Source organism: Medicago truncatula, chromosome 7 (genome assembly GCF_003473485.1).
Source record: "Medicago truncatula cultivar Jemalong A17 chromosome 7, MtrunA17r5.0-ANR, whole genome shotgun sequence".
Classification (NCBI taxonomy): domain Eukaryota; kingdom Viridiplantae; phylum Streptophyta; class Magnoliopsida; order Fabales; family Fabaceae; genus Medicago; species Medicago truncatula.
Genome location: NC_053048.1, coordinates 30,176,116 through 30,191,337, shown reverse-complemented (window position 1 = coordinate 30,191,337; position 15,222 = coordinate 30,176,116). Strand labels below are relative to the sequence as shown.

The 15,222-nt window shown below is 36.0% G+C and overlaps 1 protein-coding gene across 1 annotated transcript; it reads left to right on the top strand.

The window, feature by feature from the left end:
- Positions 1 to 10,289: 10,289 nt before the first annotated feature.
- Positions 10,290 to 14,882, top strand: LOC11413479 (mitochondrial substrate carrier family protein B). The gene is made up of 7 exons (XM_003623102.4): positions 10,290 to 10,754; positions 11,918 to 12,103; positions 12,203 to 12,349; positions 13,076 to 13,177; positions 13,280 to 13,350; positions 13,466 to 13,533; positions 14,093 to 14,882. The coding sequence occupies exons 1-7, from the start codon at positions 10,605 to 10,607 to the stop codon at positions 14,329 to 14,331; spliced, it is 963 nt and encodes a 320-aa protein (XP_003623150.1). The 5' UTR covers positions 10,290 to 10,604; the 3' UTR covers positions 14,332 to 14,882.
- Positions 14,883 to 15,222: the final 340 nt, after the last annotated feature.

The window sequence follows — 15,222 nt, the reverse complement described above, 5'->3', positions numbered from 1 at the left end:
CCATGTTTATAAACTTAAGAAATCACTATATGGCTTGAAACAAGCTCCCAGAGCTTGGTATGATAGACTAAGTAATTTCTTAATTAAAAATGATTTTGAAAGAGGACAAGTTGACACAACACTCTTCAGAAAGACTCTTAAGAAAGATATTTTGATTGTGCAAATATATGTTGATGATATAATATTTGGTTCTACTAATGCATCTCTTTGCAAAGAATTTTCTAAGTTAATGCAGGATGAATTTGAAATGAGTATGATGGGAGAATTGAAATTCTTTCTGGGAATTCAAATCAACCAAAGTAAAGAAGGAGTATATGTTCATCAAACAAAATATACAAAGGAGCTTCTGAAGAAGTTCAAGCTAGAAGATTGTAAAGTGATGAACACTCCAATGCATCCAACCTGCACCTTAAGCAAAGAAGATACTGGAACAGTAGTAGACCAGAAGCTTTACAGAGGTATGATTGGTTCTCTGTTATACCTCACTGCATCTAGACCTGATATTTTATTCAGTGTATGCTTGTGTGCAAGATTTCAATCAGATCCTAGAGAATCTCATTTAACTGCAGTTAAGAGAATCTTCAGGTATCTGAAAGGAACAACTAATCTTGGACTCCTGTATAGGAAATCCCTAGATTATAAGTTGATTGGATTCTGTGATGCTGATTATGCTGGTGATAGGATTGAAAGAAAATCAACCAGTGGAAATTGTCAATTCCTGGGAGAGAATCTGATATCCTGGGCAAGCAAAAGACAAGCAACTATTGCTATGTCTACAGCAGAAGCAGAGTACATTTCAGCTGCAAGTTGTTGCACACAACTACTTTGGATGAAACATCAGTTGGAAGACTATCAGATCAATGCTAACAGTATTCCCATTTATTGTGATAATACTGCTGCTATTTGTTTGTCAAAGAATCCAATTCTACATTCAAGAGCCAAGCATATTGAAATCAAACACCATTTTATCAGAGACTATGTTCAAAAAGGAATTTTAGATATACAATTCATTGATACTGAACATCAATGGGCTGATATATTTACAAAACCTTTGTCTGTTGAAAGATTTGATTTTATTAAGAAAAATTTGAACATGCATTTTGTGTCTGATTGAAAAATTGCTTGCCTCTGAATAAGAAGTTTGGTTCTGAAGTTTATTCAGGAGCATTTTGGTTCATCAGAAGCTCTTAACTGAGGTTCTGAGGAAAATGTGCTTCTGAAGATGACGTCAGCACTAAAACTTCAGAAGTGTTATTCTTTGCTTCTGAATAGCTTGGTTAGTGGGAACGGTGGAAGTTACTTTATGTAACAGCTGTCTCATTACCCAAAAGGTAGCTTTCTGAAGAGTCTCTGACGTGGTTTATTTGTACTGGAGTATAACAAAAAGGGCAATGATGTTTTTATTTGCTTTTTGACGTACTTACACGCGCCCCCAATTTGTCATTAATGCTGTGTTTGTTTGTCCTCTCTGAATTACAAACGTTTTAATAAAAACACTTAGTCATTTCACACACTTCTCACTTCACAACAAACACTTGCTATTTTTCTTTTCAACCCTCTGCGAACGTAAGCGCATTCTTTCATCCTCTCAAAAACTCTTTAGAACCCTAAAACCACTTCATATCAATGGCTTCTTCAAGTTCTGCATGTGGATCATCATCAAACGAACAACAAGGAGAAGCTCCTGCTTATGAGATAAAGGGAAGAACCATGTCCTTGGAGGAATGGGAATTAAACATTCAATCAGAAAGTCCGGTGGATTTTGATTCTTTGGCCGCTCACGACTGTGACATTGGCAAGTACTACGAGAAACAAGGTCTGGGAAGGTACTTCAATCTTCTAAATGGACCAACTTATCAAACACTGGTTCGTCATTTCTGGGTTAGAGCCAGCATCTACGACAGGGAAGCCGCCAAGATTGAAGAAGATGAAAAAGTGCTTCTCAATCCTGAACTCAAAGGGAAGTCTAGAGCGGAAATGGGCTTGGAAACTTTCTCCAAAACCCAGATAAGATCAAGCATCATGGGAATCCGTGTCTGGATCACTGAGGACACTATTGCCTTTGTCATCAGAAGACCAGCAGAAGGAGAACATGAGGCTGGGATTTCAAAGCCAAAGGACAGCCCCTGGAATGCTATTGTTAACAAAACTCTCTACAACAAGGTAAAGGACTTTGCCTATTCTGACATGAACACCAAGACAAAGGTTATATTGAAGATTCAGAACGAAAACCTACTACCAAAAGGTGGTGGTGGTGATCAGCCCTCTCTGGAACATAAAATCCTCTTACACTTTGTCATAAAGGGTGTAGAGGCAAATATTCCCAGATACATATTCAGACATATGGTTCATCAACTCAGAGAGAGTCAACTGAATAAAAGGTCTTGGGTACCTTATGGAAGACTACTCTCTGAGATTTTCCATCAGGGAGGAATTATTGAGATGCTGAAAGAAGCTCAGATCTTCACAGATGAACAGTTGGGAACTGTTAGAGGGAAGATTATCAATGGTGAGACTCTAAGGGCTATGCATCTGATTAAAGCAAAAGATGTGAAGAAGAGTCCTACTGACTTGAAACCTTCTGATGCCAAATCAGATCTTATCCCAGACTTTCCTCCCATCTGCAAACAAGATCCCTTGGAGGTTCAAAGGGCATATATCATTGATCACTACAAAACCTATAACCAGAAAATCAGCTTGAAGGATGTTCCTGACCAAATGTATGGTGGTGAGCTGCCTGTGGCCAAAAGCAGAAAATCTAAGAAGAAGCAGATCACCAAGGAAGAATACCTTGCTGAAAATGCTACTGAGGTGGGTGCTCAGAAGCATAAGAAAGCTAAGAAGGTAAAATCTGCAATGTCCACCATTCCTGAGGAAGTGGAGGATTTGGATGATGTCCCTCTTATCAAGAAAAGGACAAGGAGTACTCAAGAAACAGCAGAACAGCCTGCTTCTGAACAAACTGGTTCTGAACAGGCTGCTTCTGATCAAGCTGCTTCTGAAAAGCCTCCAAGTCCCAAAAATAAAAGAGAAGCTGCTCTTCAGACCATCAAAAGGAAGAGGTCTAATTTAACAAGAAATCTGAAGACAGCTGAAGGAAGAAGGGCACAAATGCTGGAAGAACTGGAAGAGAACTGGGATGAAGACTCAAGTCCTAAGAAAGCAAAAAGGACTGCAACTTCTGAGCCCATAGTCATGCCCAGCTTCGAAATGACTGAAGAAATGAAGCAGTATACTAGGGAGGTTGCTGCATCCAAGATAGCAGAGAAGAAAAGGATGAAGATTTTGTATGAAGAAGAAAGGGATGAACGTCTCAAGGCTGCAGGGTATGTGCCTACTCCTGACATTGCTGCTTTAGCATCGGAGTTAGAAACTGTTAAATATGGAGCAACTCTGCTTTCTCAAGCCTTGAAGAATAAGCAAGCTTCAGGAGCAACTTCTTCAGAACCAGCATCAGAAGCTCCAGAAGCAGTTCATCCAGAAGCTCAGTCTTCAGGTAATCCATCTAACGCTCCAACTAATACTCAGATTCCATCTCTACCCTCTTCACCCTCTTCATCATCAACAGAATCAGATGACCAACCCCTAAGCCAACACATAGACAAGCTTCTAAAAACCAAACCTACCAAACTAACAGATTTAGGAACACTTGACTGGGAGCAAACTCAAATAGAATTTTCTAAGAATAGAATTAAACTTTGTGAGAAATTCAATTTGCCTCCTACTCATCCACTCTATCCAGATAATCCTGAACCTGTTAGTATACAACAACCTCAACCCAACCCAGAACCTACAACAAACACACCACATAACTCAACCACACAAAAAGCCTCTGAAGTAGCTTCAGATGCAACTACTTCAGAAACTCCTCAACACCAAGAACTCTCAACCCTTCACAACTTAGAAAAACATCTAGGTGGTGAAATGCAACCAACACCCACTAAGGCCTCTAAGACAGTTCCTGAAAAGACTATCTTGGAAACCCAAACAGAAACCCAAACCATCCCTGAGCAAACTGTTCAGGAGCAAACTGCCTCTGAACAAGTTACTCCTGACCAAACAACTTCTGACCAACATATACCTTCTGACCAAACAACAGAACAACAACAACAACCAGATTCACCCACTATAATAGACTTAACCCCTGACCAACCTTCCACATCAAATACAACTCAAACTGAACCTTCACCCATCCCTGACCATATCCTAGAGTCTGAGTATATAGAGGAACAACTGATCAGACTTAGTGATGAGATTCAGGCACTGATTCTTCGCAGAACAGTTCCTGTACCTCCTATTCACTATTATGATCAGTGGATGGATCTACAGAAAAGCTTTGATGAGCTGCTGGATCAGCTTAGAACTAAATGTGTGTCATCTCACTCTGCTATGCTGAAGAAGCTTTTGGATGATATGCATGAAGCAGCTAAGGAGAAAGAGCTGAATTTTGTGCCTCTGCTGGACATCACTCCTTTCTATCCAGAAGAAGAGTACATCACTAGGGCTGCTAGAATTCAAGCTGGATATAAAAGAAGAATGAGAGAAAAGGATGAGCTACTTCAGAAGAAGGATGATCAGATCAAGTATCTCTTAGAACAGTTGTATAAGCAAGCCCAACCTTAGTTGCACACCCAACTCTAGCTTGTTTTTACTTTTGTTCTTAGTAGCTGTGTCTTTGTATCTTAATCTTTCTTTCTATATATATTATCATTATTTCTGGATCTTGTGCTTTTTCACCTTCAATATGTTTTACAAGATTTAATTCTGATGGTATTTACTGTTTTCAATGCTGCTTGCTCTGAAATACTATCTTTAAAGGTTATATGTTTATTCTTTTGTTTTGTTTTGCTCTGATACTCTTTCTTTTGTTTCTATTCTTTTTGTTGATGACAAAAGGGGGAGTAAATGTATAGTATTTGTTAAGGCACTGAGCCCTACAATAACCACTTCTAAATTTCTTTTAAATACTTCTGATTTGATTTTATAAGTATTTTATTGAAATTTAATTAATAAGAATAGAACTTAGGGGGAGCTTACAAACCTCACCTTAAAGATCTATTGGACTCAGGGGGAGCTTACAAACCTCTGTCCCAGTAGTCAACTTATTAATTAGATCAACAACAATTGAACATTTTAAATACTATTGTTTGTCATCATCAAAAAGGGGGAGATTGTTGGAACAAAATGTGTTTCACAATGAACCTTATTAAGTTTTGATGATAACAAGGTATTAAAAATTGTCAATTGGTTATTACTAATAATTGTTCAAGTGTACAGGACCAAAGGCTACTCAAGTTATTTTGATAGGTCTTGGAAGAACAATGGAAAGAAAAAGAAATTCTGAGCATCTGAAGAAAACTGCTCCTGAAGCTGAAGTGCTCCTGAAGCTCAACTGCTCCTGAAGCTAAACTGCTCCTGAAGAGATGACGTCATCAGAAGCAGAAAGTCATCAGAAGCAAAAGTTTTCATCAGAAGCAATATTTTCACCAGAAGCTAAATTTGATCTTTAATCAAACTGAAGATTCAAAGTTGCTGATTCTCAATTCAGTCTTATCAAAGAAGAACGAAGAATTGAAAGGGAGGTATCAACGGAAATATGGAAAGCACTCTGCACTTGTCTCTCATTAATAGAGTTGACAAAGTACAAGTGTACAACCACTACCTCCACTACTCTGTTTTCTGTCTACGCTACAAGACAAAACAACAGCCATGCCTGCAGAATTTGTACAACTCAAGATGGGAATGAATTTGAAGTTTATTCTTCAAAGGACTACACCCAAATCAGGCAAAGGATCACTGGTGGATAATCAAAGGATTTCAAACGACTCTTTAGACGTGCTGATTATCTCAACGTCTCTTTCACACCTCTATATAAAGGAGTGAAGACTTGAAGATTTGATAGAGATATACACAAGTTCAAAAGCGCCAAAACTCTGTCAATTTGATTCTACAAAGCACACTGAATTTCTGCACTGATTTGATACATCTAAGAAATTCAAAGTCTAGAGTCTTTATTGTGAACACCACTGATTGTATATCAAGTGTTCAATTCAAACTCAATTCTCTGTATTTTTGTTTGATTAGAAGTCTCTTGCCTGCGTGCTTGAGCATTAGAAGTCTCTTGCTTAGTGCTTGAGCATTGGAAGACTCTTGCGTGTGTGCTTGAGCATAGTTTTGTGAAGTCTCATACTTAGAAAGTATTGAGCAGTTGTAATCTTGTGATTATAGTGAAATCTCCTTGGAAGTGCAAGGGGGACTGGACTACTTCCGTGTTGTGGAAGGAACCAGGATAACTGCTTGTGTCATTGTCTTTCTTTTCTCTGCTCTGTTCTTTCCGCTGCATATCTGATTCTGATCATTTCATCAAAAGCACTCTCAAACTGCTTCTGAAGTTTTATCAGAAGAAGAATTTTCTAGACAGAAAAAGAAAACACAATTCAACCCCCCCTTCTTGCGTTTTTCTCTCCTTCAGGGTCTTGGTGGTGTGTAGATGCAGAATCGTCAAGTTGTGGCTTATACGTCGAGGCAGTTGAAAGTGCATGAGAAGAATTATCCGACTCATGTTTTGGAATTGGCTGCAGTTGTGTTTGTGTTGAAGATTTGACGGCATTATTTGTATGGTTCTAAGTTTGAAGTGTTCAGTGATCACACAAGTTTGAAGTATTTGTTTGACTAGAAGGAGTTGAATATGAGACAGAGAAGATTGTTGAAATTTCTTAAGGATTATGATTTTCAGTTAAGTTATCATCTAGGAAAGGAGAATGTAGTGGTAGATGCTGAGTAGGAAGTCATTGCATATGTCTGCATTGATGGTGAAAGAGTTGGAGTTGATCGAGTAGTTTCGAGATTTGAGTTTGGTGAGTGAGCTGACGCCGAGTGATGTGAAGTTGGGAAGTTGATGCTGACAAGTAACATTTTTGAGGAAATTAAGGAAGGTCAGAAAGAGGATTTGGAATTTGTGGATCGTGTGGTGTTGGTTAATCAAGGTAAATGTGTGGATTTCAAATTGTATGAGAATGGTGTCTTGAGGTTTTGGGATCGAGTTTGTGTACCAGATGTACATCAACTTAAGAAGCAGATTTTGCAAGAAGGTTACATGAGTAATATGAGTATTCATCCAGGAGCGACAAAGATGTATCAGGATTTGAAGAGGTTGTTTTGGTGGCCTGGAATGAAGAAGGACATATGAGTTTGTGTATGCTTGTTTGATTTTGTCAAAGTCTAACATTGAACATCAGAAGTCGTCAGGTTTGATTCAACCGTTGTTTGTCCCTGAGTGGAAGTGGGATAATATTTCTATGTATTTTGTTGGCGTGTTGCCGAAGAACGTAAAGGGAAGTGATTCGATTTGGGTGATTGTTGATCGGTTGACAAAGTCGACATATTTTATTCCTATCAAGACCGGTATATTTGTGGCGAAGTTGGATGAGATCTACATTGAGCAGGTTGTCAGATTGCATGATATTCCTTCTAGCATTGTGTCAGATAGAGATCCAAAGTTTACTCCGACATTTTGGGAGAGTTTGCAAGCGGCGTTGGGGACTAAGTTAAGGTTGAGTTCTGCTTATCATCCTCAATCTGATGGACAGACAGAGAAGACTATTTAATCTTTGGAAGATCTATTGAGGGCTTGTGTTTTGGAACAAGGTGTAAGTTTGGCTGAATATTTGTATGGACAGAGGTGTAGGACACCGTTGTCTTGATATGAGTTAGGAGAGAGTGTTTTGTTAGGACCGAAAGTTGTGCACGAGACTACGAAGAAAGTTCAGATGATTCAGGATAAGATGAAAGCGTCTCAGAATAAGCAGAAGACTTATCATGATAAAAGGAGGAAGGATATTGAGTTTCAAGTTGATAATCATATGTTTTTCAGAGTGAATCATATAACCGGTGTTGGACGTTCTTTTAAGTGTCGAAAGTTGACACTGCGTTTTATTGGACCGTTTGAGATTATAGAGAAGGTTGGAGCTGTAGCGTATCGGATTGCGTTGCCGCCATCATTGTCGAATCTTCATGATTTATTTCATATCTTAGTTGAGGAAGTATGTGTATGATTTGTCTCCCGTGATTCAAGTGGATGATTTTGAAGTAAGGGATAATTTGACTGTTGAGACTTGACTAGTTAGGATTGAAGATCGGGAAGTCAAGCGCTTGAGAGGAAAAGAGATTGTTTTGGTGAAAGTGATTTGAATTGGACGAACTGGTAAGAGTGCTACTTGAGATCGGAGAGTAGGATGGGGGATTCGTATCCAGAGTTGTAACAGTCCGTTTTTAGCTAGAATAATATTAATTATTTATTATATGTTTATATGTATTTATGTATGATTATTTGTCTTTTCGTATATTTAATTTAGGATTAGTGGATTTTTGGCCTAGAAGAGTATTTTAGTAATTTTAGATTAAGATGTATTTTGTTTATTTTATTAAGAAGGTTATTTATGGTATTTTAGTGAGAATATTATTTTTACTAAGTTTTTAGTGAGATGAGTTAATTATTTTGAGATGGTAATTATTCGGTGTTTTAGCGGATTAAGTGAGTAGTAACTTTTGAGAATTAAGGCCCGTTTGTTGCAGATTAAAATAAAAGTGATTTTGACATAAAATAATTTAGAGATTTTATGAAAATCAGAATCTATTTTGTGCTTGTTTACCATAATAAAAATCACTTTTTTAAAACAAATAATTTAATTTGGTTGGATACAACTCTATAAAAGAGATTTTTTTTTACAAAATTAGTTCAATCTTTTAATCTATATTTTCTCTCTCCTCTATCTTTTAATCCACCGTTTGAAACTGTTTTTAGATTTTTTTTTTTTTTAGGTTCTGATTTTTTTAAAAAGCTGTAACAAACGGATGCAACTTTAAAAGTTATTATTTTTTTAAAAAGTGATTTAAAAACAAGACTATAACAAACCGGCTTTAAAAATCTAACTCAATTAAAAGGTATTCCAAGCAAAAATCTTAGGTACCGTTTGGCCTGACTTTTTTTCCAGCTTTTCTACGTTTTTAAGGAGAAGCTAGGCCAAACACAATATCAATAAAGTACCTTCGAAAAAAAGTACTTTTTTTAGAATGCATAAAATTGAATAGAATGAGCTTTAACCGAAAGTTGTTGAATGCTACTTCAAAAAACTATTTCTCCCCAATTTATTTCACAAGCACCACCTCTCTTCAACTCCCGCCGGCAACCTTTTGTTTTATTTTTTCAATATGCTTTTTTCTTCCATTTTATTTTATTTTATTTTTTTTAACCGGTCCATTTAATTTTTTAATGAGGTTCCATTTAAGTTTATTATCTATTTTTTAAGGAATTTTATTATCTTTTTATCACTTATATATTAATTTCAATATCTTTTGATCATCACAACCTCGCAAATATTTGTATTCACGCTGTCAATGAATGACACTGAATATTTTTATTCCCTTTCTTCAACCACGGAAATACACACACGTTAGCGTTTAGAGTAATACTTTATGTTCCTCTTTCTGTTTTTTTTTTTTTGTTATGCTAATGCGTATAATTTTTGTTAGTGTTGTGTAATGCGTATAGTTATTTTTATAAAATTTTGATTTTAATTAAAAGTACAAGTGTAGTTGTCTAAAAAAATTATACTTATATATAATTTACACATTTGTATTGTAACAAACTATGCATATTTTTTTCTTATTAAAAAAACTAAACATATCTTTTTCAATGACATCCGCAATGTAACAAATATAATATTATATAATATAAATTCTTATCTTTTTGACCAACACTAAAAATATGGTATTCTTATAACAAAATTTGTTATAGAGTATAATTGGAAAAGATATTGTACAAATTTGTATTCATGTTACACAAAATAAACGTCATTGAGTAAATATAGTATTGGTAAAAATATATCTTTTATATTTTAAACATTTTTTCCCTTCAAAAAATATTTTAGACATTTTTTTATTTATTATGTTAATTCATACTGAATTCAAAGTCTTTTTATTTATAGACAATGCATAAATATATGCAAGGTCTCGGGTTCGAACCCCAGACACCACCAAAAAATAATAAATTCAAAGTTTTGTACAATATTTTGCCAAACAGCTTTTAACTCAAAAATAACTTTAGAATTAAAAAAAAAAAAAGAAACCAAACAACTTTAGCCTTTTTCTTAAAGAACTTTATTTTAACTTTGTTTTAAAGTAGCTCTTAGATCGAAAAAAAACCTGACCAAACGGTACCTTAAAAACAAAAATAAATTGCATGTAGGTAGTTTTCTTAACCAGAAGACACACGCGAAAAGAGAGTGTAGCCACAACAATAAATTGAAAGGAAGCAAAGACCACGTCATATAGTCCAACACCCAAAAACCCTAACTCAAATCCTCGCTCTTTCCGCTGTTCACATCATAAACCCTATATTCTTCACCTTTTACTTTTTTTTTTTTTCTTTCTTTCTGTCTCTTTTACTCTTTCTCTTCTTTTCCACACACCTCCGTTTTCAATTTTCAACCCTTCTTTCCAATTTCTCTCTGGTTCATTCACCACAAACCCATTCGAGGGAAGAAGGGTATTTAATTTAATTTAATTTATTATTTTTTATTTGATTAATTTGGCGGTGTGTGAGAATGGGAACGGTGGTTGAAGGAGGACAGAGAGTTTTGAATAATCAACAATCACAGATTGGAACTGTTTCTCAGCTTTTAGCTGGTGGTTTGGCTGGTGCTTTTGGAAAAACATGCACTGCTCCTCTTTCTAGACTCACCATTCTTTTTCAGGTTTTCTTTTGTTCTTTAGTTGTAAATTATGAAGCTTTGTGTCCGACACTTCTGATGGAAGGTGTGTCCGGTGTCTCACACATTGACAAGACACCGGCACACGTCATTACATTCAATTAATTATTAATTCATGTTTTGTTTCATGTTTTTACTGGTGTCATTTTCTGTGTCGAAATATCGTAAGTTACTTTTAGAGATGTCTAAGTGTCTTTTAAGTACAATTCGTGTCTTGTAAGTACAATTCAGTTAGATGCAATGGCATTTTAAAATTAATTTTGAAAGAATTTGATTTTGTAAAAATTGTTTTTTATTTTTATTTTTATTAAGAAGTTAGTTGAATGTAATATGTGGGTACCTTCAATATATAGTTTGATAATAAATTTGAGGTTGAAAAGTTATGTTTGAAGGTAGAAGCTCTGTATTTCGGGTTTGAAATATCATGTTTGGAGATAAAATTATAAATCTCAGCTTTAAGTGATGTTCAATTTTGACTCGAGAAAAGACAAATATGTTGAATCCAAATATGCAGTAAACAATATAAGGATACAAAGTTGATTAGTTCTTAAGAGGCGAAGTTCAATGATTCACAATGGGAATGTAATTTATCAGCCGGTGCTTTTGCCACTGGTTGGTTTAATGTGTTGAAAATTCCATTTCTATATTATGGTTATTCTGAAGGCTAATGTTTATCTTTTGTAGAATTATTCTAGCAACACACTCTTTTATTGTTTGATATTAATAGTAGAGTTTTTGATGGAAGGAGTGTGTTGCTAGCACTCATCGTTTTTGTACAATTGTGATGTTGAGATTTGATTCGTTACCTTAATCAAACTAACCAAGCCCTGTTATTACTAGACTAGGAGACGGGCTTTTGAAGGCAAGAGTGGTTCAAAAGTTTAGCCTATTATTTCTGTAGCTTGGTTGTTATGATGAAAAATTGAAGAGATAGTCTGCTGGTAATCATGATAGCATATTTGCATGTTATAACTTCTTTTCGTTATGTTTAATGACCATTTTATAATACTAAAATGTAATGTAGCTGGGTTGTTTCATTGGGAATGTTTGTGTATATATATTATATCCACATTAAAACCTTGTTGGTACTGTTGTAGTTCGTTCAACTGGTATTTATCTGAATAATTTATGGGCGTTAACTTTATCAGGTGCAAGGTATGCATTTTGATGTCGGCCATGTTGCAACACTGAGCAAGACTAGCCTTTTGTACGAGGCTCAACGTATTGTCAAAGAAGAAGGATTTAGGGCATTTTGGAAAGGCAATTTGGTTACAATAGCTCATCGTCTCCCTTATTCTGCAGTCAATTTCTATACGTATGAATGCTACAAGAATGTAAGCTCTGATGTTCTTTGCATAATGTAGATGTACATCAGAATTTGGTGCTTAAGTTCCTTAAGTTTGAATCAAACTCATAGTCTTTTTTTTCTCCAGCTATTGCATTCTGTTCTGGGGGAGAATCATAGAGCAAAGGCTGGTAGTGATGTCTTTGTGCACTTTGTCAGTGGTGGTTTGTCAGGTATGACAGCTGCCTCGACCTTATATCCTTTGGATTTAGTAAGAACACGACTTGCAGCACAGGTAATTGCCACTTTTTGTTAGTTGAATTTTTGACTCTATATTTTAAGCCCTTAATTGTATGCATTCAGTAATAAATAATGTCTTATCTAAACCCACTTCAGTTGGCTTCATGACTTGGGACCTTGGAGTGTGCTCCTCTCAAGGTCGCACGTTCAATTCTCCGTGGTGTCCAATGTAGTCAGGTTCGAGTTTTTAAGTAGGATCGGTAGACCGGTAAAAGATCGTAAATGCGAGGGTTGTAACACAATTCGCAAGTAGGATCAGTAGGTTGTTGAGAGAAAAAAACAGTGAAAATAGAGGAAAAGCATAGGAACCAAGCAAAAAAAAAAAAAAACAGAGAAAATAGAGGAAGAACAGAGGAAACAAGAAAAAACAGAGCAAACAGAGCAAAAACAAACCTGGGTAAAGTCGAAGCACGATTGAGGTGCCGTTGGACGTCAAATTGTACGAACCTACGAACCAGCACTCGATCCTGACTACAATGGTAGTGCCAATTTCGGTGGGTTAGTCCATATAGAGCTTTGCTCTGGCTTTAAATGGGGCCCTCACAAGTAGACGGTGGGATTGGACTTCTCGGATTAGTCGGTCCTTGGCCGGATATTAAGTATAAGAAAACAAAAGTAATGTCTTAGCTATATTTTAAGGTCAAAAAAATGTAGCTACTCTAATGTTTGTGAGTTTATTTTTACCGAGAGTTGAGACTGTTATGCTATGTTTCCAATGCAGAGAAATGTCATATACTACAGGGGAATCTCCCATGCTTTTACTACAATTTGCAGAGATGAAGGATTCTTTGGAATGTACAAGGGACTTGGTGCAACGTTGTTGGTGTGTGTTCATGATGCATTTCTTAGTTCCTCTTTTTGCTTCTTTATTTTGATACCTACTTTATCTTAAAACTCACATTACTACTTATTTTGTTTGGTACAGGGTGTTGGGCCTTGCATAGCTCTAAGTTTCTCCGCTTATGAGAGCTTGCGTTCTTTTTGGAAGTCTCAAAGGTGAATATATGTACTTGCACTGATTTGAGGTGCTCTTTATGCTGAAGTACTTCCTCTTGCTTGGTGCATATGGTTTTTCAAATACTTAGAGTCTATTTTTTTATTTTTTATTTAGACCGGATGATTCAAATGCTATGGTCAGTCTTGCTTGTGGAAGTCTTTCGGGCATTGTATCATCAACAGGTGGGTGCTTATTGATTGTTGCTACATCTAATCTCTCAAATAGATCTGTATAGCTTATCATAACGTGACTGTTGAGTACTCATTTTATGCTGTTGGAAGTGGCCTACTTGGTGGTGTGGTGCGTTCTGTAACGTTTGCCTACTTTCTTGCATGATGCACATGTGTGGTTATTAAACCCTTGGGAAAAAGATGAATCCAAATATCGCTGATACATAAAAACTAGCTACCAAGATACAATCAGGCTGACCCTGTGTTAATCCGGAATGCACTAACAAAAACAACTAGTTGGCTGTAGAATGCGATTCAATAGTTTTGTTTGGCTTATTGTAAAAATTGCTTGTGATTGGTATAAACACATTTGGTGATGTTATAAGTTGCATGCTTGGTGAGTTAATGTGGTGCATCTTATGATATAAGCTGAGTAGCTGACTTTCTTGCATGATGCTCAAGTGCCCTTGTTTGAAACACATCATGTTTCTGTATTTTTTAAAATGAATCTGTTAGCTAGTGTTAGATTTTATTGTCAATATTGATTTTCTTTGTCTCTTGCAACTTGCAGCAACATTTCCATTGGATCTTGTTAGGCGAAGGATGCAGTTAGAAGGGGTTGGTGGTCGAGCACGTGTCTATAACACCAGTTTGTTCGGGACATTTGGTCACATATTTCGTAATGAAGGGATACGAGGTTTGTATAGAGGCATTTTGCCCGAGTACTACAAGGTTGTTCCCGGCGTCGGTATTGTTTTTATGACTTACGAGACACTGAAGTCCCTTCTTTCCAGCTATCAAAGTCGTTAGTAGACAGCATTTTCCATCATATATGATACCCATCACTTTAGTTATATTCATGGTAGGAAATTTTGTGGTGTTGGATTTTATATTTGGTAGCCACAGGCACATTTTTGACCGTGTATACACCATTCGGTCACTAATATAAGCAAAACGTCATTTATTAGGTTCATTGAAAAACTGATGTATCTGGTCATTGACCAAATACACCAGTTTTGTTTTTTGTGCTTATTATAGTGACCAGAGGGTGGAGTGTAGTTGTAGCTGAGAGTAAGATCTCAATTGTACCAAAGCGAAGTTTAGGCTGAATATCTTTGTAGTTGACGATAACAAAATAGTTTTTTTTTTTTTTTTTTCTTTCTCTTTTAACACCGCGTTGAAGTTTATTTACTTTTTATTTTTGACGAGTTGGACACTGCTTCGATCTATATGGTGTAAACAAAAATTGAGATGTTGATGTATTGAGGAAAATTGAGCTGTTGGTTAGGTGGGCATTTGTATAAGTTAACTGCATGTGTACAATGGACATCTATGGTGGCAATCAGCTGTTCCAATTTTTTTTTTTTTGGAACATTTTTCCTTCCTTTCTTTTGACTGTTGGACTCCTGTGTTAGCAGTTTTGAACTAAGGACATGATGGTTGAAATTTAGACTTTTGACCAAGAACTAAGGACATGATACTTGGAAACTCCAAACTCCACCATTACCAGTTTCATGTTAGCTTTGTTTATTGTAATCCAGGTATATCTTGTGTCAAACTACAAAGATTAATTCCCAAATCTGAGTATGGACCTGGGATTAAGACAGAAGAAGTCATTTCTTCTAATGACTTTTTAGTTTTAATACGCGAAATTAAATGTTCAAAACTTTTTGCAAATGCAATTAATTATAACTATGTTAC